Here is a 22300-nt window from a genome sequence, read left to right as displayed (position 1 = left end):
GCTTTCTCCTGTGCTGATTACCGCTCCGGACCAAATGCATTCCTTACATGGATGTTTACGACAAAGCAGCAAGATGCTTTTTTTTTTTTCCTTTCATTTTTTTTTTTAATACAAGAGCTGTGTATTTAAAAAATATACAATTTTTATTTTTAATTTCTACAGCATAACCCTGCGGGATATTTTTTGTAACAAACAGTGCAGGATCCTACCTAAAACAATCAATAAAATGTCCAAACTCCTGTGCTGCCTTCCGAGTGGGGATCAGGTTGTGGGGCCTCTGCCACCACTGCCACCCCTGCTAGGGCGGTGGCACTGGGTCACCTCTTGTCCCCACTCGCTGGGCCAGGGCATTTGGAAAGGATGGAGAGGGAGAGGTGGGAGACGGATGCCGGCTCATGCACAGGCATCCCTGAATGGATGCTTTTTTCCCCTCAGCGCTGAAGGTGCTAGCCTTCAACAGGTCATGTCCCCAGCATCTCTGGAGCCAGGGTCTCTGCAGTCAGGCCAACCCACTCAGCGGTCCCCTTGGGGACAGGGGTCCTGGTGTCCCCCCCATCCCTCCCCCAACTGCTCATCCCAGGCAGCCCTAAATTGTTTTGGCCAAACTGGTGAAGAAATCAAGGAGGGGCTGGGCTCAGGAGTCCACCTCCCTGTCGGTGAGTATCCAGCATGCCCACTTCAGCATCGCCTTCGAGATCCTGTGAAACCAGACCAGAGGTGCCAGGGTGAGAAGGGACCCGGCTGGGGACACATTGCCGTGTGCCGGGGCAGCCCGGTGACAAGGGGTAAGGCAAGGCAGAGCTTGGGGACCTGCTGCAGGGAGGCAAGCAGTGATGCCTGCATCCCATGGAGCCAGCCATGGGGGGAAGAAGGGCTGGCTGTACAAGGCCATCGCTGCACTCACCTGACAGATCTTATCCGCTCGCAAAGCTCGGGGCTTGGTGCCTCATATCTGTACTGGGCTGGCTTCTCCTTCACATACTGCAGAAGCAAAGGGGAAGGTGAGACTGGTCTGCCCCAGCTGTAAAGCCCAGAGTACAGCCCCACCATGCAGCCCGAGACGCCAATACACCTAGGAAAACTCCGGAGTCTCTCCCTCAATTGTTTCCTGCTCTGCCAATCTTCTTTTACCTAGACAGCTGGAAGATGCTCCAGCAAGTGTTGGTTCCCACCCAAGTCGGGCTCAACCACATCTTCACCCAGTGCCCCAGATCCTCCTTCGGGAGGGTTGGAGCCACCATCTACGTCAATACCTGCTTTCAACTCCCCGTCCCTACCAGTCAGGTGAGGAAAGACCTTGGGGATGGACACCAGCAGTGGGGTGGGACACAGAGAGCCTCCCTGGGGACCACCCCCTAGAGGACCCCACCCGCTGCTTCATCTTTACCGGCTGCAGAGCTCTGCGCTGCTCCGGCCTGGAGCTGGGGCCGCTCGTTGGGGATACTTGCTCTTCCTCCTCCTCCTCTGAGAACTCCTTTCCACACTGCAGCCCCGTCTCTTCCTTTCTGCTCTTCTTCGCACCCAGTGTGCTCGTGAGCTCCAGCCTCCTGCCTGTGTCTTTCCCCCTGCCCCATGAGGCACCTTGGGAATGCTGCTGCCCACAGACGGCTGGCAGTGCCTGGCCATCTCCTGCCAGCAGCTTCCTCTTGGCACCCACAGCATCTCCTTCCTGGGTCCTGGCATGAGCCGGATCATGCTTCATCGTATCTGGAGGGGAGGCTGTGCCACTGGAGTCTGCCTGCTCCCTGTGAGGTATCCCTTCAGGCAGGGATTGTGAGCAGCTGCTGGGCAAGACAGGAAAAGCTGGAGAAAGAGATGGCAGGGGGGCCTCAGAGCCCCCCGATACCTGTGGGCCTTGAGAGGCGCAGGGGGCATCGCAGGCTGCCTCCACAGCTGACGCTGCCCAGGTGGTGCCGGCCTCCACTGGACTGGTATTGCCGCAGGAGTGGAACAAGGAGGGAGAGGAGGTTTGCACTGGCTCTCCGTGCGGCAAGCTCTCGGGAGAGTCCTGGCTACACGGTTCCAGCAAGTCAGGGGTGTTGCTGTCAGCAGCCACGTCTTGCTGGGTCTTCAGCGAAACGTCATGTTGAAAGCTCTTCTCTGGTAAGAGAAAATACATGGTCTGCTTGGGCAGGAGGCAGGCGGCTAGTGGTCAGACCTGCCCCAGCACTTCAGGTTGGGCAGGAGAGCATCGGAGCTGGGATGATGCAGGCACAGGGCAATGAGAATGCTACAGCACTACTTTTTGGCCAGGGGAAAAAGCAAGCCAGCATCCAGGAAGAGCTACGTGGTCACCCAGTGAGAGGAGAGGGGTTGTCTCCTGCCTGCAAGGCAGGCTGGACGCACTGGGGCATGGGGACTTACCATCTGAAGAGTTCAGGGTCAAAGATATTGGGGGGAGTCCGTTCCAAGGGTTGTCCAGGGATCCCTCCGAGCTCCCCGACAAGGCTGTTGACTCACCAGCTGCAATGATCAAGTCGGGGTGTTGATTTTGGCAAAGAAAGCGGCTGCCCACTCCCAACCCTGCAGCAGCTACAAAGAACTGTGCATGGGGTCTCGGACAGAGACAGCACTTGAGGGGAGCTCTGAGAGCCCTCTCTAACCAAAACTAGGGTGTACTCCAGCCAGACTCCTTTCACAACCTCAGCCAGCCCCTGTAGCAGGCAGCGGAGAGGCAGATGCTGCCCTGAGAGCGGGCAGGAGGGAGGAAGACCTTCCCGACACCCTGCACTGTCCAGGACAGCAGCTCCCTTCAGCTCCTCCTCTATGTGGTGCTTCTGCAGGTACTTCTGCAGCAAAGCTTGGAGACATCAAGCCCAGTGAGGTGACACAAGCCCATCCTGGCGCTGAACCACAGCCACCCATGAGCCCACTCTCAGGTACAAGACTCGGCTCCGTGACGGCATCAAAGGGACAAAATCACTTGTGCTCCCAGCACAATGAACCAAAGCTGCTCAGCTTCAGGAGGCTGCAGGAATGGGACAATTCCCTGCCTGCTCAAGGCAGGGCTGGGAGTCCCGGTCTCCCAAAGACCTGGCTATGCTGGTATCTCCTCCACTCAATCCAAGGAGAAGATGGGCTGAGCCAACTGCAAAGGAAACTAGTAAGAGACTGGGTGGGATACAGAGAACCCGCTACTCACAGCTTGCTTGGGATATGACACTCGGGTCACTTGGCACTGTCCTGCCATCACTGCTCTTCCCAGGAGTTGCTTCGCTTGTGTCTGCAACGAAAGGGGCATTGCTGGTCGCACCCCAGCACGCGGCACAGCCACAGCAAAGGAATTCTTCTCCCCACCCCAGAGAGACCCTTATTTTGCATGCTTGGGCACTGAACTGCCCACCTGTCTACCCTGCAGACAAGGCCACCGCACTGACCTGCCTTGGAAGCATCACAAGCAACTACCTCCTCCTCCTCAGGAGGGATCACCAGGGTGTTGGCCAGGACCACGAAGACGTCCTCGCCCTGCTAAAATGAGACATGTTACGTGGTTTTTGCTGTGTAGTCCCACTCGAGATGCAGGAGCCCACCCATAACTGGCAGCTGAATGCCATCTCTCCCCCCAGCAAACCTCCAGCTCAGCCCACCACCCTTCCCCTTCCTCCTCCCGCCCCTTCAGAGCACCACGAACTGTCACAGCCCTGTCTCAGATGGCCGCAGCAGCCAGACTGACCTCTTTCTTACGCTCTGCCTCCCACTGGGTGACAGGAACCTCATCCTTCACTGTCGCTGGCATGTCCTTGGGCATCTGCAAATCCAAGCATTCCTCAGCATTTTCCTTCAAAACCTCCAGCTGGTTCTGTCCTATGGCATCGATCAGCTGAGAGATGGATGGCTCTGGAGCAAGAATACACAAAAGTCAGTGAAGAAGACACCTTAATTCAGGCAAGCCTCACTTGCAAATACTTTTATTCTGCTGCATGACTGTAATGTGCACTGAAACCTGTGGAAACACACAAAATTCTGCATTTTCTTTGCTTCTAGAAACTATCTTTCCTTTCTCCACACAAGTCCTGGAGCAGCAGCATGAGCCCAGGTGTGTAATAGCCCATGCTGCTTTAGCTGTCAGTACCATCTTGTCCTGCTTTGGGCTTAGCAACGTTGCCTTGTGCTATCTGGTCAGGCTTGTGCTACCTCTGCCTAACACAGACCAAGCTGAGGAGTGCCAGGAGCCCCACTAGGCAGCCAGAGCATCACATGCCCCGCACAATCCTTTACCTGAGCTGGGAGCATTCTTCAGAGTGAGACTCCTCCTGCAATGACCAAGGAGAAGACAAAGTTAGGTTAGGACTGGGGCACACGCAGGTCAGCAGCCCTTTGCAGCTCTCACTCGCAGATCGAGCACCCTGACTTGGAAGAAGCGGCTTGTGGAAGTAGTGGATTCCACACTGTGTGCTGGATCTGGCCACTGACCTCAGCTCAGTATCCCAGGAATACCCATCAGGAAGCCTCGTTCCTGGAGGTGGACTGATGGAGACCCCTGAGGATCTCCAGAGTTGGGGCTCCCAGTATGGAGTGAAGAATGAGCTGTACAAGCCTTCACCCACCCAGCCACGCTGCTCGCAGCGGGCAGGAACAATTTCTCCATGGGTGTTTCCTCCCAGCTCCCAGCTCCACCAGCCCAGAGGAAGAGGCTGGGGATGGAGAGCTCTCTGCATCACCAGGACCTTGTTTGGCATGGTCTACTTGGCTCTGTCACATCCTGGGTCAGGGAGTCCCACAGGTTAACCAGGAGCTGCCATAACCTCTGCCTGCCCTTGCCAGCCTTCTCTAACCTCAGTCAGAGCCTGCACGCTCTCGTCATGGTGTCTGGATATCTTCCCCAGCAATGGCCAGCCCCATACTTACAGCCAGAGCTCCTTTATCTTCTGCAGCACAGAGGGCTCCTGGTTCCTGCAGCAAGAGAGAAGCCGGTTACCAATTCCCTCTGAATCCCCATCTTCCTTCACAGCTTGCCATGGAGACAATTCCTCCTTCAAAGAGCAAAAAGGCCCCACCAAAACCACGTCACACCAGGACTCCCAGGGTCAGCGTTGCTCCGGGAAGATGAGGAAGCCCCCCCCAGAGCAGAATCCCCTTCCTGCCCCATGGGCCGTACCCGTCAGATGACTCCAACCTCTGCCTCTCCATGGGCAGCACGATGAACCGCTGGGCCATGAGGTAAAACTCGCAATCCTCCTGCAGGGAAAACGGAGCCCGTAAGGCACCTCTGCAGTCCCACCTCTGCTCCCACCTGTCCCGGGGCCAGTGAGCATCCCCCCACACACCCCAGCTCTGCCACCAACTCTCCAACCAAAAGTAAGGTCCCCCTCATGAAGGACAACCTCCTTCAATGGGGGGTTTGTACCCTCCTCCATCAGCTGATGGCTCTTCAAGAGCCACACACCAGGCTGGGCCAGCCCAAGGCCATGGGGACACTCCTGAACCCCTGCAAGAGGACAGCAGGCAGTTCTGCCACCAGCGGTCCAGGCAGATCTCCTGTAGCTGCACAACCGCAGGAGGTAACAGCTTGGGGGAGATGCACCACAACCCCAGGGTGGGCTCAAGCCATCCCCTGCCCCAGTGCCCAGGCCGACTGCCACAGACCCTCCCAGGAGCTGCAGATGAAGAGGAAAGAAGAAAGACCAACCATCATCTGCCTCCAGCTCCTGGGAGCCACTCAAAGTAGGTAAGCATGCAGGAAGCACAGCAAGGACAAGGAACGAGTTGCTCCCACTCATCAGAGCACTCACCAGTCTGGCCTCCTCCCGGAAACACACCGTGTACTTCTGCAAGACGATAATTCTGCAAATAAGGCTGGAAAGCCTGAGCTGCATGTGGGTGCTAGAAAAAGAGCAGAGCAGGAACGTCTTGGAGAGATGAAGAATGGAGCTGGACCACCCAGACACATACCGGGGCTCCCCCAACAGCCACACCAACCACACCAGGGTATGCTGGAACAGCATCAGGGACCAAGGGCTCCTGGTTCCTGCAACTTATTCCTGCTGCTTATTGTTGGCTCTGCTACCAGCACCCCGCCAGTCTACGGATGTCCGAATGGGGAAACTGAGGAAAGCAGTGAAGGTGCAGCCCAGGCTACCACAGTTAATGCTCTGGCTCCTTTCACAAAACCCATCTTTAGTCCTTTCTAATCACATCTACATGGCATCGCAGCTTCTGCCACCAACCCCTGCCCATCCCAGCTAGCTGAAACTGGAGCACCAAGCCCCAGCATTCCAGCTTTCTTCTCTTAGCAGCTCTCTCACGCAGACTTCCCACCCTGTGATTGCTTTAGCTTAACACAACCTGAAACAAGACCAGGCAGGAGCCCCACTAGCAGCTGTGGAGAACCGCTGTCCCAGCCACAGCCAAGTCACGGTGGAACCCACTTTTCCTCTGCCTGCAGAGCTTCGGGCGTAATGACCACACGGATGTAGTAGGACCCATCTGAGACCTGTAGGACAGCATCTTGGAGGACCCCAGGTTGGCCTGGAGCAGTTGAGTCACTCAAAACCTATCAAGAGATCAGGGAGGGCGAAAAAAAGACATCTCACTTACAGACTTCCCCGTGAACATGGACAGGACACCGTGCCTGGCTGAGAGCCTGGACTCTTAGGAGTGAAGGTCACCATTCACTGTGAAGCCAGGTGGTAATACTTACCCCAAGACCAAGGGGTTCGGTACGTGCCTGTGCCTCCCGGCTGAACTGACCAGGCTCCACACCAAGACAGAATAAGGGATGTGCAACATTATGCGAGAGAGCAGTCAAAGGCAAGGTGGGAGAGAAGCCACAACCAAGCATTTTTTTTACCCAAACCAGCAGCAGGAATCCAGGCAAAAGGGGTCTGAGCAGGCTTGAGACGTGCTCCTCTGCAAAGCAGAGGGAGACAGAGAGCGGCAGTAACCAGCAGGATCACTACAGCCATTCCCTTCTTCTGCATGAAGTTCCTGGTCTAGCAACCCTGAGCCTGTGTTAAGCCATGTCCATGCTGGGTCAAAACAACCCCTCAGGGAAGCATAATAAGCAGAATAAACTGCTCCTCCAAGTCTCATGCCTGCCTGCTCCGTGGGCTGGGAGCTATGGATCAGTCCTGGCTTGCCCCAGTCCCTACAGCCCTGGGATTCATTCCTGGTACACACGATTTGGTCACATATGTCATGTACATCATTCACCTGACTGGTGACGTTGGGACACAATGCATGAAGATGGGACATGAAAAGGCACGTCCTATCATGCATGAACGCCACCTCCATTTGACAAGAGGTATGCATACATCCTTTAATAGGTGCCCACCATGCTAAAAAGACCAGTCATCATCAGCTGGGACCTTCTGACAAGAAGAGCCTGCCAATCCCACTGCATAAAGTCCCTGTACAAGCCAACAAGGCTTGCTGCTGGATTTAAGGATGCCCATGCCACCAGGATCCTGCTCCTGTAGGTATCACAGCTCAGCCACCTAGCAGTCCCCACTGGCTGTGTCCCCTTGCCCTGGGGGGAGAAGCCCAGCATGCAAGTGGCCAGTCCCACCATGTGCTCACTCACTATGGGCAACTCTGGATTCCCAGTGGAGGCAGGGTGGCTTAGCCCATGCTACACGAGAGCATGGGTACCAGCAGCAGGCAGGGCTGCTCATGGAACTGGGTAAAGAAACAAGATAAAGAATAGGGTAGGTTTTGAAGTTATAGTTCTGAAACAGATAGAGAGGAAGGCAGGCATAGCTGGAGCCCAGAGCAAGCTGGAGAAAGGCTGTGCTGCTCAAGATACACTCCCAACCTTCATTCATTGTGGAGGACTCCGGTGGGCGTAGGTTGGAGAGTGGTCACACTGAGGCAAGTCTCCCCATTAATCCCTCAAACCCAAGCAGGGATCCACTCATTCACTGCTGGGTCTTTATTAGCCCAGGCACAAGAGATCTCCTGCTTGGGAGGGAGGACTGGGCCAACAAGTAGGGAACCAGTGATTTCACCACCTCCACATCTTCAGACGGCATGGGGAATAGGACCACAGGATCTTCTCTCTCTCGCTGTCATTTTTTTCTCCCCATCTCATCTCTCCTTCTGTTTAAATCACAACACCCATTTTTCTCCTTCCTGCTTCTGTTACTGAGGAGGCATCTGAGCTGCCTCAAACAACTCCTTCCCCAAAAGACATTAGGAGATGGCTAACAATGCTGTCCATGGTGGGAAGCTGCTACAAGCACCCAAAGGCTGCGAGAGAACAGCAAACCACAGCACTGCAGCCGGGTTTCTCCAGCATCCAGATCATGACCACAACCCATCACAAGGCAGGAACCGCATGACCTGCCTGTGAGGGTCCCACGTCTGCTTCTGCACTCAGTTGTCTCACCGCATCTTCATCCAAACCCTCCAAGTCCGCAGCTAATGATCAGCAGCACTGACTCCGCTCAGTTGTTTTCCTCCTGCTTCCTTCCTGCTGCCCATCAGGCCTCAAACAGGCAAGAATCCTGTCTACAGCTCTCTCCTGCCACGTAGGCTAGATCAATGTCAAAGACACCACCAATGCTGCAGAAAAAGCTCTCCAGGCACGACGCAGGAGCAAGTTTTGTGCCTCAGAGCCCCATGCCCTGAATCATCACACAAGAGGCTCTCCCAAAAGAGCCAGCATCCAGGGGAAAATGAGCCCGTGGTCCCACCAAGGCTCACCACCAGACAGGATGAGCCTTCAGACACCTCAGCAGGTCCTGCTTCTGCCTCATGCTACCCACTGTGAGGACCACCCATCAACTGGTGTGGTACAAGGAAGGACAGGATGCAAAGAAGAGGAGGAGGAAGGCAAGGCAGTCTGCAAGTGCAAGGCTAGGAGAGAAGATGATCTTGGAGACTGCAAACTCTTTGGATGAGAGCAGGGCACACCTATCAGAGGTGCAAAAGTCAGCCAAAGCTGCCAGAAATGGGCAAAGCAAAGCTCCTCCACCTCAAAGGAAAAAAAGGGACTTTGAGGAGGAAGGGTTGCCCATCCACAGCCACCGAACTGGGGACTCCTAAACACTTCCAGGAATTTGGATTTCAAACACTGCTGGAGGACTCTAGGACAGTCCCTCTTGGTACCTACCCGCAGGACCTGCCCGGCCAGGAGATTCTCACTGGCATCCAGCTGCTCGTAATTCACCAAGAGGTTGACAATCCAAGGCTGCAGGATGTAGACTTTAGAAGACATATTCCTATTCTCAAACACAAACCTATGGGTGAAGAGACAAAGCACCAAATTCTAAGAGCGGGACACAGCAAAGCTCCATCATCCTGGGAATGGTTTTGCACCCCAAATACAACCACAACCCCAGGAGATGGCTCAAACCCAGCCCAAATCCACCCACTTCTCTGCAAGGACACCCATCCTAAGGCAGTGGTGCTGAGGAAGATGTGCTGCTGGGACACGCAGGTCCTGCAGCATCCCACTCATGCCGGGTGGGAGGGGACATCAGCAAGCTCCGGAGCTGTGTGCAGGCGGGGGCAAGCCTTTTGTATATCTCCTATCCAGTTCAGGATATTTTTTCCCCCCTCTTCCTTTATTGTTTATTACCCCCCCAATAATGATTTTTCCTGTGCCCAGGACTTAACCATTGCTCTCTTAAGTGTAAAAGGGGGAAGGGGTCGTTCTTTGCTGGATAAGGGCTGTACAGAGGGGCTGGGCCAGGCAGGGGTTTGGGAGAGGCAGGGGTTTGGGGACAGGCAGGGTTGGGGACAGGCAGGGTTGGGACGGGCAGGGGCTGGGACGGGCAGGGTTGGGACGGGCAGGGGTGGGACGGGCAGGGGTTGGGACACGCAGGGGTTGGGACACGCAGGGGTTGGGACACGCAGGGCTGCCGTTACCGAACCGCCCCCCGGCCCCCGCCTCACCCGGGCCCCAGCACCTGCCGCGGCCCCGCCGCCGCCCCCGGCTGCTCCCGCCGGCCGCGCTGCTCCCCCGCGCCCGCCCCGCCGGGACAAGCGGCCGCCGCCGCCGCCGCCGCCGCCGCCGCCGCCATGGTCCCGCGCAGCGCGGCGAGACGGGGCCGCGACCCAGGAAGAGGAAACGCGGCCGGGCTGCCGGGATCCGGGGCGGAGCGGCTGGCGGAGCCTGCCTGGCCCCGGCCCCGTCCGCATCCCGAGCCCCGGCCCCATCTGCAGCCCCAGCCCCATCCGCATGCCCGTCCCCATGCCCGTCTGCAACCCCAGCCCCATCCGTCTACATTCCTGTCCCCATCCCCGTCCGCCACCCCAGCCCCATCCATCTGCATCCCTGTCCCCAGCCTCATCCACATCCCCATCTGCATCCCCGTCCCCAACCTCATCCCCCTCCATCTGCATCCACACCCCCAACTTGATCCCCAGCCCCGTCCGCAACCCCAGCCCCATCCATCTGCATCCCCATCCCCAACCTCATCCCCATCTGCATCCACAGCCCCAACCCCATCCACATCCCCAGCCCCATCCACATCCCCAGCCCCAAATCCGTCTGCATCCCTAGCCCCATCTCCAGCCCCATTCCCATCTGCATCCCCATCCCAATCCGCATCCCCAACCCCAGCCCCAACCCCATCCACATCCCCAGCCCCAAATCCGTCTGCGTCCCCAGCCCCATCTCCAGCCCCATTCCCATCTGCATCCCCAGCCCTATCCCCATCCACTTCCCCAACCCCAGCCCCAGCCTGCAGCAGGCTCTCTGCTCTCCTCCAGGCTTTTCCTGGCCACACACATGCTTTTTTTTTGGCCAACTTTCTGTTATCACTTCCTATTCAGTGGTTCATGCATGATGCCAAACCATCACCAAAACACTACCTTGTTTTCACATTGTTTCCTTTGGGTTTGTCTCCAATAGCTCTAAGCGGCCCCAGGGTCTCCCTGGGTGGTCGCCCATGGGAAGAAGCACCCTTCCACAACGGACTTGCACACACTTTGCCTCCTCTTGAGACATTAAAGCCACTTACCTACTCAAATCCAGCAAGCAAACTGGGAAATGTTCAGGCACATGCTGAAGGGATGGCAAACACCTCCTCTTGCGCAGGACAGGGCTGAAATCAGGCCACATAAGTCATGGGTCGATCCAGTCAGTATCTCTTCATCCCCAGGCCAGAGGCTGTGGCTACATCAGTGGGCTGGAGCGAGTGTGGTGAAATGCCACAACAAGATGGATTAGTGCTACACGGAAGAGTAGAGACAGCAGGGTTTGTTTTTAAAGAAAAAAGCTAATTTATTGGGATCTTTGCATACGGTAGCACACGCATGGAGGATCAAATCTCTTGAACAGGACGGTTGGTTACTGTCCAGTAAGGTCCTTGTAGCAGCATCTCTAGCTGGAGCAGGTGAGACTCCCCAAGCTTCCACCCACCCGGTCCTGCATCATCACCTGCCTGATCTGTTGTTATTAATTATCTTACCTACAGAACACCTCCTAACTATCTTAAATGTATCTTCCGCTATTACAAACTGCACAGTTCGGGCGACGCTGCAGCAGGAACCACCTGGGGAGGCTGTGGCATGCCCAGATCCTCCCCGCAGGGTGTTCATCAGCACACGGAGACACGCAGGTGGTGCTTCTCCATTGACTTTAGGCACAGCAGGAGCTCCTGGGGGATCTTCAGGCCTGTCCCAAAGCTGTATCCACCCATCAGATGTTTTCCTTGGAAGGCAGCTGGGAGTTCAGTCCATGGGTTGGTCCAGTGCCTTGCCACTGCAGGAATGAGCTGGGGAGTACCTGGACCACTCTGGGACTGGATGTCCGTTATGTCCTGTGTGTGCGCCGGGGCGCAGCCCCGATTCCCGGCCACATCACAGTTATACCTGGGGGGCAAAACTGAATTTTATCCTTCTATCACACTTACAACTTAAATACTATAGCTGTTGTTAGAGCAGACCCTGAGGAATGGGTTGCTTCAGGCAGCTCTGGAGGGTTTCCAAGCAGTCCTGAAGGGTTTCTAGGTTTTTCAGCCTGTTGTGGTGGCCAAGGGACACTTGCCTGTCCTGGCTGCTCCATCCCTGACCCGGCTTTGTCTTTGCACAAATTAAGGCCAAAAAACTGCGCTGCACTGGGTCAGCAAGTCCACCCTTGCCTGCCTAACCTCAGGTGAGAGGAGGGACAGAGCCTGGTGTCCCAAGAGAGAGGGTGGCAGTGGGAGGGGGCATCTCGATGGAGGAACAGGGGTAGCACTGGCCATGAAAATTGAGCAGCTCAGGTTTGGTGGAGCAGGGAAGGTACAAAGAGCAGCTCTCCAGACATCCAGCCCAGGGCATTCCCTGCCTGGGCAGGACACTCGGCTCCCTTTGCGTCATTCCTCAGCTGCTGGGAAGGGTGGGTCGTGGGTATGGACCACAGCCAAGAGCCTGGGGCACAGGCAGAGAATTTCCTAGAGCCACAGGCTGATGCAAGCTCTCGTGGGAAAATGTGAAACAACCGAGTAGCAAAAGGCACCTGCAGAGTCAGGGCAAGAGCAGTGCAGCAGTGGACGGAGCAGCATGGCAGGACTTCGGGTCTGGTCTGTTCTGGTGACTGGGGCCAACCGGGGAATTGGCCTGGGGCTTGTGCGGCAGTTCCTGGGGACGCCAAGCCCACCCGCATGGGTCTTTGCAGCTTGTCGGGACCCCAAGGGACAGCGAGCGCAGGTGAGGCTGGGCTGGGATGCAGTGGGTTGTGCTGGGCGACAAAGGGACAGGGCAGCAGGTCAGAGCAGGGAGGGGATTTGCAAAGGGCTCAAGCTACAGACGGGCACCCACGGCACAGGGCAGCCAGGCTGGGACGGCTGTGGGACCAGCTGTGCATGGGATGTGCAGAGGTGACAGTGGCACGTGGTGCATGTGGGAGGCATGGAGCCCCATCCATCAGGAGCAGGGCAGCCAGAGCAGGGTGCTGGGCATGAAGTGGTGCAGGGACGGAGACAGAGCGACACGGGCTTTGCCTGGGAAAGGCTGAGCCTCTGCACAGCCTCTCCTCCTTCACTGTGCCCACATGGTCCCCTCTCTTGCAGGAGTTACAGAATTTGGCATCCAAACACCCCAACCTGGTCATCATCCCACTCGGTAGGTGCCCTGAGGTGGGGAGTCCCTCATCCCAGTTCCCCTGGAGAGTGCCCAGGCGCTGCGCACACCTGGGGACCCCTGCACCATGAGGGAGCTGTGCCAAGGGGCTGGTGCCTGCAGGGACACTGGGCACTGCCATCCCTCCTGCCCATGGCCAGCCCCAAGGGCACATCCCTGGGGGGACATAAGGGCCTCCAAGTCACCACAGGGGTGTGGATACTGACCTTTGTCGGCTCTGCAGAAGTCACTGACCCTGCCAGCATCAAGGCAGCTGCAGCCAGAGTTGAGGAGCACCTGGTGGGCTCGGGGCTGAACCTCCTCATCAACAACGCTGGAATCACCAAGCTGAACTCACTTGATGCCGAGACGCTGGAGAACATGACACAGATTTACACCACCAACACAGTTGGGCCCCTGCTGCTGGGCCAGGTGAGACCCTCAGCTGAGCTGGACTGTCCCAGGGGGGCACAAAGAGCTGGTGGGAGAGGGTCCTGCCTCCGCTCTGACGCCCGATGGGCTCTCACTCAACAAGAAGCTTGTGGAGCTGCAGGCTGGAGCTCAAGAGCTGGAACCTGGTGGGCTGGGGCAGTGGGAAGAGGAGGGAGGATGCTCTAGTGCTGGTGCCAACATAGCCGTTGTGGAAGGAGCTGGTCCTCTCCCCTGTGCCACCTCCTGTGTGTGTGGCCCTGTCTCCTCTTTCTCCTCGCAGGCGTTCCTGCCCTTGCTGAAGAAGGCTGCCCAGGGGAGCCCGGGCTCAGTGCTGAGCTGCAGCAAGGCAGCCATCATCAACATGTCCAGCTATGGGGGCTCCATCACTTCTCCCTCTGGTTGGGATCTGATGCAAATTGTCTCGTACCGCTGCAGCAAGGTACCACCATGCCATGCTGGAGACAGATTTGCTTCCCCTGCCCTGTCCCTGCTGCAGGGTCTGCATGTGTCCCCTTGCAGCCACCCATCCCCTCCCACGGCTATCTCTGCCCTGTCTCCCCGCAGGCTGCTCTGAACATGCTGACCAAGTGCCAGTCCCTGGGGTACCGGGAGCATGGCATCCTCTGCGCTGCTCTCCACCCTGGCTGGGTGCAAACCGACATGGGGGGCTCCATCGGACAGACGGTAGGAGTTTCACCATGGCGGGTCCAGCAGAGCCCCTCTGCTGATTTTCCAGAGGAGGGAGCTGCTGCCCTGAGCCCCTGACCACGACCTCCCTGCCTGCCCCATCCCTGCCTGGGCACCTCCTCCTGCCCTGGCCCCGGGTGCCTGGTGCCCCCAGCCCCTCGCCTCCCCGCTCGGCCCCTCTGCCTCGGGCTGGTGGCTTTCCCCGTGCCCTCGAGCATCTCCTTCCCCTGGCCCCAGCTGTTCCAGGGCAGCCCTTAGCCAGGCTTTGGGCACAGGCTGCCTCCTCTCCTCTGCCCCACAGCCCGCCGTGACAGTGGACGCCAGCGTGCGAGGGATGCTGAAGGTGCTCTCCTCCCTCGCTGAGAAGGACACCGGCACCTTCCTGGACTGGCAAGGGAAGGTCGTGCCCTGGTGAGATGCCGGCCTGGCCTCCTGGCAGTGGGGCCCTGTGCTGCTTCTCCCACCTGCCCCACGTCCTCAATAAACCCCTGCCCGAGAGCCACCGGCTCTGCTGCGTGCTGCCAGCTTGCGGGGCGGCCCCGCTCCTTATCCCAGGGTGTGCGGTGCCTGCAGCCCCCCACCCAACCCACGGCTGTCACTGGCATCCCCACAAGTGCCAGCCCCCGGGTCCCATGGCACTGTGACCACCCTCTGGAGACGTCCCCTCTGGGAGGCACCAGAGCCGGGGCAAAGCCCCTCTCCCAGGAGGGAGGTTGCCCCTGGGGGGTCAGGGCAGCCCTGGGGCCATGTAGGTGCTGCTCTGGCCTGGAGAGGCTCAAGGGGCTGGGGGTCGCAGGGATCAGCTGCCCTCTCCCCTCATTCAGGAGATGCTCGGTCGCAGGCAGGACAGACGGACACATGGTGCTTGGGCAGTGCGCAGGGAGCGTGTGCCAGGCTCGGCCAGGGGGTTTGAGGCTGGGGGTGCAGAGACAGAGCAGAAAGGCATCAGCCCTCGGCATTTACAGAGGTGGGGGGTACAGGGGGACTGCAGGCCTGCATGGGGACCGGGAAGGGGAGAGAAGCTGCTTCCAAAGCCCTTCCTCTCCTCCTGGCAGCGCAGGGTGAGCTGAGGGTGAGTGAGCAGGGTGACCATGCAGAGGGGTGAGCCGGGGAGCAGGAAGCTGTGGCATGGGCAAGAGGCGCCGTCCATCCATCTGTCACCAAGGCAGGGTGTTCCCTTCCCAGTCAAGGAAGGCTCCAGAGGTGTCCTGTGAGAGGCTGGCCAGCACCGTCAGGATGCCCTGCACACTGTGCTCCACCATCAGGGGTGCCTGCAGAAGAGGACAAGGCACAGTGTCACTGCTGTGGGCTGACCTGGCATGGAAATCAGCCGGGCTTGGGCAGACCGGAGGCTGCATGGCCTGGGGAGCAGCACTCACGGTGCTCATGGGAGTATTTTTCCTTACCATCCCCCCCCATTCTCTGTTCTGGGGGGGGGAACGGGACACAGGACGGACGACGACACGACACACACGACAGGGCTGGCTATCCCATGCACTTGGCATGTTGTAGCTTGCTGCCTGCTCCCTGTCTTCTCTGCCCCAGAGGATGGTACTGGCAGCCCACAGCATCACACAACATCCGCTGCCCCAACTGCCCCTGCCCTCCCCGAGAGTTGGGGGAACGGTGGGGGTCCTGCTGACCCTCCCCTGCACAGCCCAGTACCTTCTCCGTCCCCATGTCAGTCTTCACCCAGCCAGGATGGATGGCCACGCACAAGATCCCCTTGTCTTGGAGCTCTGCAGCCATGCACCTCGTCACCATGTTCTGGGCAGCCTGGAAGAGGCACCACTGTGCCAGCACGATTCGGGGCATGGGTGGGCAGGAGAGGGGGACATTTGCCAGCCAGAAAATGGCTGTGGAGGTGGGAAATGGGACTTGGCCCTGGGGTAAAGCATCGGCACAGCCTGCCTGAAAGGCTCAGTCCCAGGTGCTGCTGGTCTCGCTCTCCATGCTTACGCTTGGGAGAACCAGGCAGGGGGTGGGTGGCCTGGGGGAGGTGGGTGCCCCCATGGGCTCCCCTCTCCACAGGCATGGTGCACAGCAGAGCATCCCCAGCGCCTCACCTGGCACCTCACCTTGCTGGCACGGTACGGGTACATGGGGGCCTCTGGCACCCTGAGGCACAGCCCGATGGAGCCCAGTTTGGTGGAGATGTTGATGACCGCGGCCCTGCTGCAGCTCAGCCCCTCCTTCCCCATGCCCTTCGCTGCCTTCTCCAGGAGTGGCAGAAATTCCTGACGCAAAGACACCGACGCTCTGTTAATACGTGACAAGCCCCGAGCTTGAGGACAACCCTGGAGGTCTCTGTCAGACTGCGGATGAGCAGCTGGACAGACATCCCCAGCAGAAGGGCAGAGGATGGGGAGGACTCCCCAGAGAGGGGCCAGGCTCCTGCCTTTCCCTTCCCCAGGAAAGGAGCAAGTTGGCACAGCCAGCCTGGGGTGGGCAGGAGCTCCAGCTGGGGAGGAGAGAAGCATGGGAGATGCTGGGGCTGAGTTGAGCTGCCTCCCTGCTCCTCTAGGTGGGCAGAGGAGCCCCGTGGTCCTGGTCTTGCCCCCATCAGTCTGCCTCGTTTGAGAGAGTGAGAATCCAGCCAGCTGAGGTCACCTTTGCCATGGGGAACATCTCCCCAGGCAGGAGAAACCCAAAAAGTCCACATGTACCTTGGTAACCTGAACTGGCCCGACCACACTGGTGGTGAACGCAGAGAGCATCTCCCGCGAATCCAGAGAGCGCAGTGTGGCGTGCGAGCTGACACCCGCGTTGTTGATGAGCAGGTTCAAGCCCTGGTCCTTCAGATGAGACCCAACAGCCCGCACGGCACCTCGGATGCTGGGCAAGTTCACTGCGTCTGCCGGCGTAAAAAGCAAAGTGGAGGAGAGCTCCAGCGGGTCACACAGCATCCACTGGAAAGCGTGCTGTGGCTGGAATGGCTCTCTTTAAACCAGCATTATCCAGAAAGGACCAGGTTTAGCAGGTCAGGGTGTTAAGCACATTGAAATGAGCAGCAGTTTGTCCTCATCTCTTGGCTTCACAGCCTTAGGTGAATTAAACCTTGATTCAGCTCCTTTTTGGTCATATGGAGGCTACTGGTAACAAGAACTTAGCTGTATTTGCTTTTTATATTCAGGGAATTTATGATTGCACAAGGGATGCTCGGTGCTTGCACACTGAGGCTCCCAGTTTTATTTCCACCAGGAGACAATGCAGCTAGATGGGCACATTTTAAGGATAGACACTATCTTGAGGGAAACAACCTGACTACACTCCTCAAATCCTTCTGTATTGCACAGCAGCTATGGGGGCTGTTAACATAGAGGGAACCCATTCATTTTATTGTTGAATTACACGAAGATCTTTTCTGGTTGATCTGACTGATCATTTAGAGCTATCTTTGCCTTTTTTAACAATTTGTGCTTAAATTCACCTTCCACAGCACAACTTCCCATAGCTTTGCAGCCATTTGTATGCAAAAGTCCTTCCTTTTTTCTTTTCTTTTTCTTTCAGATTTTTTTTGCTTCACATTGTTACCAATGAGGATTTGGAGCTGACAGGTGAGCTGAGGTGAGTACAAGTAATAAAATATTTGGGATATAACCTGCAGTATTTGTTTGCATGCTCTGAGTCTGAACTTCCCCATCTCTACAGCATAGCTGCTCTGGCCAAATTGGGGGGGACAAGCCCTCTCAAGCAACCAGAAACAATTGAAATTGTGCTAACAGGGAAGTATTTCCAGTGCCTTTTTCTTCACTTAAATATTGGTATCTTTTGGAAAATCTGCCACGCTTTAATTGCAGGATTTTTTTTTGCTAAAGCAATAGGAATGGTATTTTTTAAGTTTGTGTTCCACATTTGGGTTTGCTTGTTAGGATGTGCATCCCCTACTGGGTGCTCACCCCACTGAAGTGGCCATTGTTGATTTAAAAGGGGTCATCTAAACACCTTCAGGATCTGAGATGGGCTGGTTAGGCCAACATTAAACTTTATATATTGCCTTTCAATATCCCAAGTACACCACCGAGCTCTTAAGAACCATGAATATTGACGCGTATGAGCATGTTGGAATGTGCCTTTCCTCCCTGCGCACATTTCTGCGCACATTTTTTGCAGGTGCTAATCTGATGAGCCTGATGGGTGCGGGGGATTGCAGAGCTAGATTTCTTTTTTGCAACACTTTGGCCCCTGAGCTGTGTTTCTGTTCTCATGCTTAGACAAGACTGACTTAGCAAAGGTTTGCAAGGCTGAAGACTCCCTTCTTGGAGTATTTTGTACACTGATGAGCAGAAGAACAATCCTTTTTCCTGATGTTTTTAACTCGCCTGGTGTCTTTATGGTGGTAAGCAAGTATTTGAGTGGCCTGGCACTTGTTACCACCTTGCCTTGTGCAGCATGGACCTTCACAGAGGTATCATGAAAACATTTTTGGGAAATTTGATGAGATAATCTGCTGTGGAGCTGCCATACATGAGGGGATGGAGCCTTAGGATTTAAGAGCACATCCATGGCCAGCTGCAGGACATATCACAGGGTGCTTTTTAGTGACTTGTCTTTGGATAATGATCGGAGTTCAAGGCTCCATCACTCCACCACATGTAAGGGATCTTTCAGTTGCTTTGGTGAATGATTAACTGCTCTGTTTGGACTAGCTGAGTCATTGCTCCAAGGGGCCAGGCATGTGGAACCAGCACGTTTCTAGTGCTAGGCCAGCCAAATTTGCTGAAGGAACAAACTCTTGCCTCCTTGGAAGAAGTAAGAGGATAAGGATGAGAAAGAAAGAAAGAGGGAGAGAAGGAAAGGAAGCAACAGGTCTTAAGCATTTTGGAGTTAATTCATAACTTTCCTTTCTGAAAAGTGCATTCCTGTTACTGGTTTGAAGCCAACCTTTCCCGAAGATGGAGAAAGCCAGCCTGAAGCAGCTTCTCTTTATTTAAAAAATACTTCATTGCTGTTGGATTTTTCCCACCTTTTTAGCTTATTTTGGGACTTTATTGATAATCTGGGTTTTGGGGTGTATGTATTTTAGTAAAGGCTGTTTATTTAGTGGTCAGTCCTTTGAGATGTCCCTTTTATGTTGGCCATGCTTTGGTGAGCAAAGTAAGCATGCTCTTCTATCACATACTAGGAGCTGGGGCTCACAGGTAATTTTAAAGATGCTATTGTTTATCACAGAGAGGGTGGTCTACTTTAATAATCTATTTAATAGTAAGAGAGTGATTTGCTGCCTCTTTTTGGTAAAGCCTGACCTCAGGAATGCCTTCTTTGCTAAGAAATGCTAAAAATTTACTTGAACTTTTCAAACAACAAATAGATAGGTAGAGACTGATATAGTCTTTGCATTGCCTTGATTCAGTTTTCTTATTATTGGCTCTAAGGAAATACTCAGAAGTATTTAGAAACTCCAGCTGCTTCCAACTTCACTCATTACAGCAATCGCAATTCTGGTACAAATGCTTCCCCAAAACACTTCTTTTGGGTTTGGATGGGGTTTTTTTGACCAACTCTTCTTAAAAAAAAAGTGGCTGTGAGAAGCCCCTGCTCTCTCAGAGAGCGCAGTCTGCCTCCTGAAGACACATCTGCAGGACACCACATTCCTCAGCCTGGTGCTCCTTATCTCCCCATGTTTCACCCCAATGCTGTCCACCCAGCAAACCCCCATCCCTGCTCAGCACCCTGGAATCTTCCTGCCTGCGAATACCCCAACTTTGGCAACAACAAACGCTGCCCTGGCTACTCTCCCTTTTCTCCCCCAAGTCCCTATGCTGTCCAGGTCCATTTGCCGCCTTCTCCTGCTGCTCCCCAGCGCTGCTGACAAAGGCCACCAAATCTGGCCCACCTCCATGGGAGCAGGGAAAGGATGAAAGGACATCTCCCCAGTCCAGGCTGCGGACATCCCGAACTGCAGCATGCCTCTGGGTCTGAGCATCAACCTGGGATACCAACACCACCACGAGGCCAGATTTCCCGTATGCATCCTTTTAGCCAATTTCTTTTCTCCCTTTTTTACCTGCAGTGAAGGAAATGCCAATCATGGCCACCTCCAAGCAGACTCCAAACCAACCCTCCTACTTAGGAACCATTCAGTAAGTTTGCTTGCTCTGCCCTGCCTTGCTTCGCTTTGCGAACCTGCATGTCCCAGCCCAAGGCTCAGGAAGTGTATTTAGCATCTTTGGGAACAGAGGTCATGTCTTTCCCATGAAACTTGCTCAGCTGAGGTGTCCAGACCCACCTCTGCCTGTCTCTGAAGCCAGTTTGACTGCTTCCAGCCAGTGGGCAGCTCTGCTTGGAGGGGGAAGCCTGCCCAGATGTGCACTGCTCCCTCCCCACCTGGCAGGGCTGGAGCTGCCTGGCTGCCAGTGTAAAGGGAGGCTGCCCAAAAAAGCTGCCCCCGGTCCCGTCCCTGAAGCGAGCAGAGGGCTAGAAGCAATGTTGGGTGCAACAAGGGAGATTGCTCCATACCTAGCTGGACCAGTTTGATGCTGGGGTGCTGGGCAGCTAATTCTTGCAGGGCCTGGAAATAGTGATGGAACAAGGGAGGAGGTTAGAAGTCACCAGTGGCACGACCAGGTCTCCCACCCCTGCTCCCAGGTCACCCCAGCAGCAGCCAGGCCAGGGTGCCTTTGCTTTTGTTGGGGAAAGTGTGTGGGGCCATTCCCCATAGACAGGGCAGGGTGGCATCCCCGCAGCCGGCAAGAGAAGGGTGCTGCTGGGCTCAGGGGCTGCCCCCCGTCCTGGGTGATCCCAGCATGGAGAAGGGGTTGACCAGCCACCGGCATGGCCAGGAGTGAGGGCTGAGGACATGGGCACCATGTCTGCCCCTCCAGCCTCATCCCACCTGGCTGGGTTGGGCACTGCCATAGCTGCGGGGCTGGGGAGGTTATGAGACCGCACCAGAGCACTCCTGCCCTGCTGCCAGACCACCCAGCCAGGGTGAGATCCGGCAGCAAGCTGGCAGGGCCGGGGGGACCACCAATTTCTTTCACCCGCCTGGCTCAGGATCATCCCTGTGCCCTGCACCCGCACTGACCTTCCCTCTCAGACCCTTGGGGTCACGGCAGGTGGCAAAGATGTGCTGGGGGGGCCAGGGGCTGGCGGCGAGCTGCCTCACGAGCTCCAGCCCAATGCCCCGGTTGGACCCCGTCACTAGGACGCTCCGAGCCAGCGCAGCCATCTCTGCAGCCTCCGTGCCAGGCTGTGACACACGGCAGGACTGCCGCCTGCTCAGCGTGAAGAGGAGCTGGGCACAGCCCAGGGTGTGGCTCTGGGCGCCCACGGGGACAGTGACGGTGACAGCATCAGCCCTGGCCCCTCGCTTGCTCCAGGCAGAGCCAGGGTCCCAGGGTGGACCAAGGGCTCCCCGTCATTTCAGCACATGAGGCTGCATGTCTCCTGCATTTTCACTCTCCTAAAGCCCCAGCTCCCAGAGTCCCGCAGGAGAAGGGTCACCTCTACCACAGGCTTGGAAGAGCACTTGGAAACACCATCGAGAAAAGGAAAACAGGTCCAAATCTGGCTGTGGCTGCTGATGTCCCAGTTTGGGATGGCTGAACCCAGGGATGCTAATCCAAAGCCCAGCCTGCAGGGAGGGCATTTCTAACACTGCAGGCTCAACTCGCACCAATGCTTTCACCCAGAGCATCCAGGAGCCAGCAGAGAAGACCCCCAGCTCCCTGCACCTCTACCTGCCTGCTGCTGGGGCTCCATGCTCATGGCCACCACCGTTCTCCTTGCTGGAGGACAATGCTGGGTGCTTATCAGCCCAAGAGATGCCTGCAAAGCCAAGGTTCCTGCAGCTCAGACCAGCCCGGGGGCATGGATTTTTAAGAGGCAGAAGCGAGTAAGGTGCTGAAAGAAACCAAGAGCTGCCATGTAAAAAGCCTCAGCACAAACAGAAGAATTGGGGCAACCTGAATTTAAGGTGGGGGAGAAAGTAAGAGGAAAGTAGCAGGGATGGGTCCATCACATCTGGATGTGCCCAAAGGGACACATCTGTTGCCCAGCCTTGCTCAGCCTGGCAGAAGTGACAGAGCTGACTATTCCCTGAGTATTTGAGTTGTTCCAGGTCTGGCAATCACCAAAGAAATACTTAGGCCAGCAGCTGAGAGATGGTGAAGGTGCTTCAAGTTTGGAAGATGTGCTTTCAGGTGATACAGAGCATGGAGAGGAGGAAGCAGTGATGTTTCCTTCCATC

At 56.2% G+C, this 22300-nt stretch overlaps 3 protein-coding genes across 5 annotated transcripts; 1 reads left to right on the top strand and 2 right to left on the bottom strand.

Annotated features, from left to right (window-relative positions):
- Positions 1-120: 120 nt before the first annotated feature.
- On the bottom strand, positions 121-9989 carry ACD (ACD shelterin complex subunit and telomerase recruitment factor). Of its 3 annotated transcripts, none has more exons than XM_075040465.1 (14): positions 9838-9989; positions 9053-9179; positions 6369-6493; positions 5733-5823; positions 5099-5178; positions 4849-4893; positions 4219-4253; positions 3674-3837; positions 3378-3468; positions 3143-3223; positions 2365-2463; positions 1388-2100; positions 905-981; positions 121-698 (listed from the first exon to the last, which is right to left on the bottom strand). In XM_075040465.1, the coding sequence occupies exons 1-14, from the start codon at positions 9963-9965 to the stop codon at positions 635-637; spliced, it is 1920 nt and encodes a 639-aa protein (XP_074896566.1). In that variant the 5' UTR covers positions 9966-9989; the 3' UTR covers positions 121-634. The 3 variants fall into 3 exon arrangements, with proteins under 3 accessions (XP_074896566.1, XP_074896567.1, XP_074896568.1); XM_075040466.1 differs by having other exon boundaries at positions 3378-3465; XM_075040467.1 differs by lacking the exons at positions 9053-9179; positions 9838-9989 and having other exon boundaries at positions 5733-6493.
- Positions 9990-12351: 2362 nt separating this feature from the next.
- LOC142036277 (C-signal-like) lies at positions 12352-14592 on the top strand. Its single transcript, XM_075039405.1, has 6 exons — positions 12352-12579; positions 12942-12993; positions 13235-13422; positions 13703-13861; positions 13987-14106; positions 14411-14592. The coding sequence occupies exons 1-6, from the start codon at positions 12433-12435 to the stop codon at positions 14522-14524; spliced, it is 780 nt and encodes a 259-aa protein (XP_074895506.1). The 5' UTR covers positions 12352-12432; the 3' UTR covers positions 14525-14592.
- Positions 14593-15266: 674 nt separating this feature from the next.
- LOC142036820 (C-signal-like) lies at positions 15267-21295 on the bottom strand. The gene is made up of 6 exons (XM_075040464.1): positions 21137-21295; positions 20569-20620; positions 16776-16963; positions 16188-16346; positions 15775-15885; positions 15267-15380 (listed from the first exon to the last, which is right to left on the bottom strand). The coding sequence occupies exons 1-6, from the start codon at positions 21278-21280 to the stop codon at positions 15267-15269; spliced, it is 768 nt and encodes a 255-aa protein (XP_074896565.1). The 5' UTR covers positions 21281-21295.
- Positions 21296-22300: the final 1005 nt, after the last annotated feature.

This window comes from Buteo buteo, chromosome 11 (genome assembly GCF_964188355.1).
Source record: "Buteo buteo chromosome 11, bButBut1.hap1.1, whole genome shotgun sequence".
Classification (NCBI taxonomy): Eukaryota; Metazoa; Chordata; class Aves; order Accipitriformes; family Accipitridae; genus Buteo; species Buteo buteo.
The sequence above is the reverse complement of the archived record's forward strand: the minus strand, read 5'-3'. Positions and strand labels throughout refer to the sequence as shown.

Coding starts and splice junctions, on each gene's coding strand:
- ACD (XM_075040465.1), bottom strand. CDS start 9,965: ATGGCGGCGGCGGCGGCGGCGGCGGCGGCGGCGGCCGCTTGTCCCGGC. Junction 6,494..9,052: donor TGGCCGGGCAGGTCCTGCGG/GTAGGTACCAAG, acceptor ATCTCTTGATAG/GTTTTGAGTGACTCAACTGC. Junction 5,824..6,368: donor GCTCTGCAGGCAGAGGAAAA/GTGGGTTCCACC, acceptor CTCTTTTTCTAG/CACCCACATGCAGCTCAGGC.
- LOC142036277 (XM_075039405.1), top strand. CDS start 12,433: ATGGCAGGACTTCGGGTCTGGTCTGTTCTGGTGACTGGGGCCAACCGG. Junction 12,994..13,234: donor CCTGGTCATCATCCCACTCG/GTAGGTGCCCTG, acceptor TCGGCTCTGCAG/AAGTCACTGACCCTGCCAGC. Junction 13,862..13,986: donor TCTCGTACCGCTGCAGCAAG/GTACCACCATGC, acceptor GTCTCCCCGCAG/GCTGCTCTGAACATGCTGAC.
- LOC142036820 (XM_075040464.1), bottom strand. CDS start 21,280: ATGGCTGCGCTGGCTCGGAGCGTCCTAGTGACGGGGTCCAACCGGGGC. Junction 16,347..16,775: donor GGCCAGTTCAGGTTACCAAG/GTACATGTGGAC, acceptor TCTTTGCGTCAG/GAATTTCTGCCACTCCTGGA. Junction 15,381..15,774: donor CTGACATGGGGACGGAGAAG/GTACTGGGCTGT, acceptor CCTCTTCTGCAG/GCACCCCTGATGGTGGAGCA.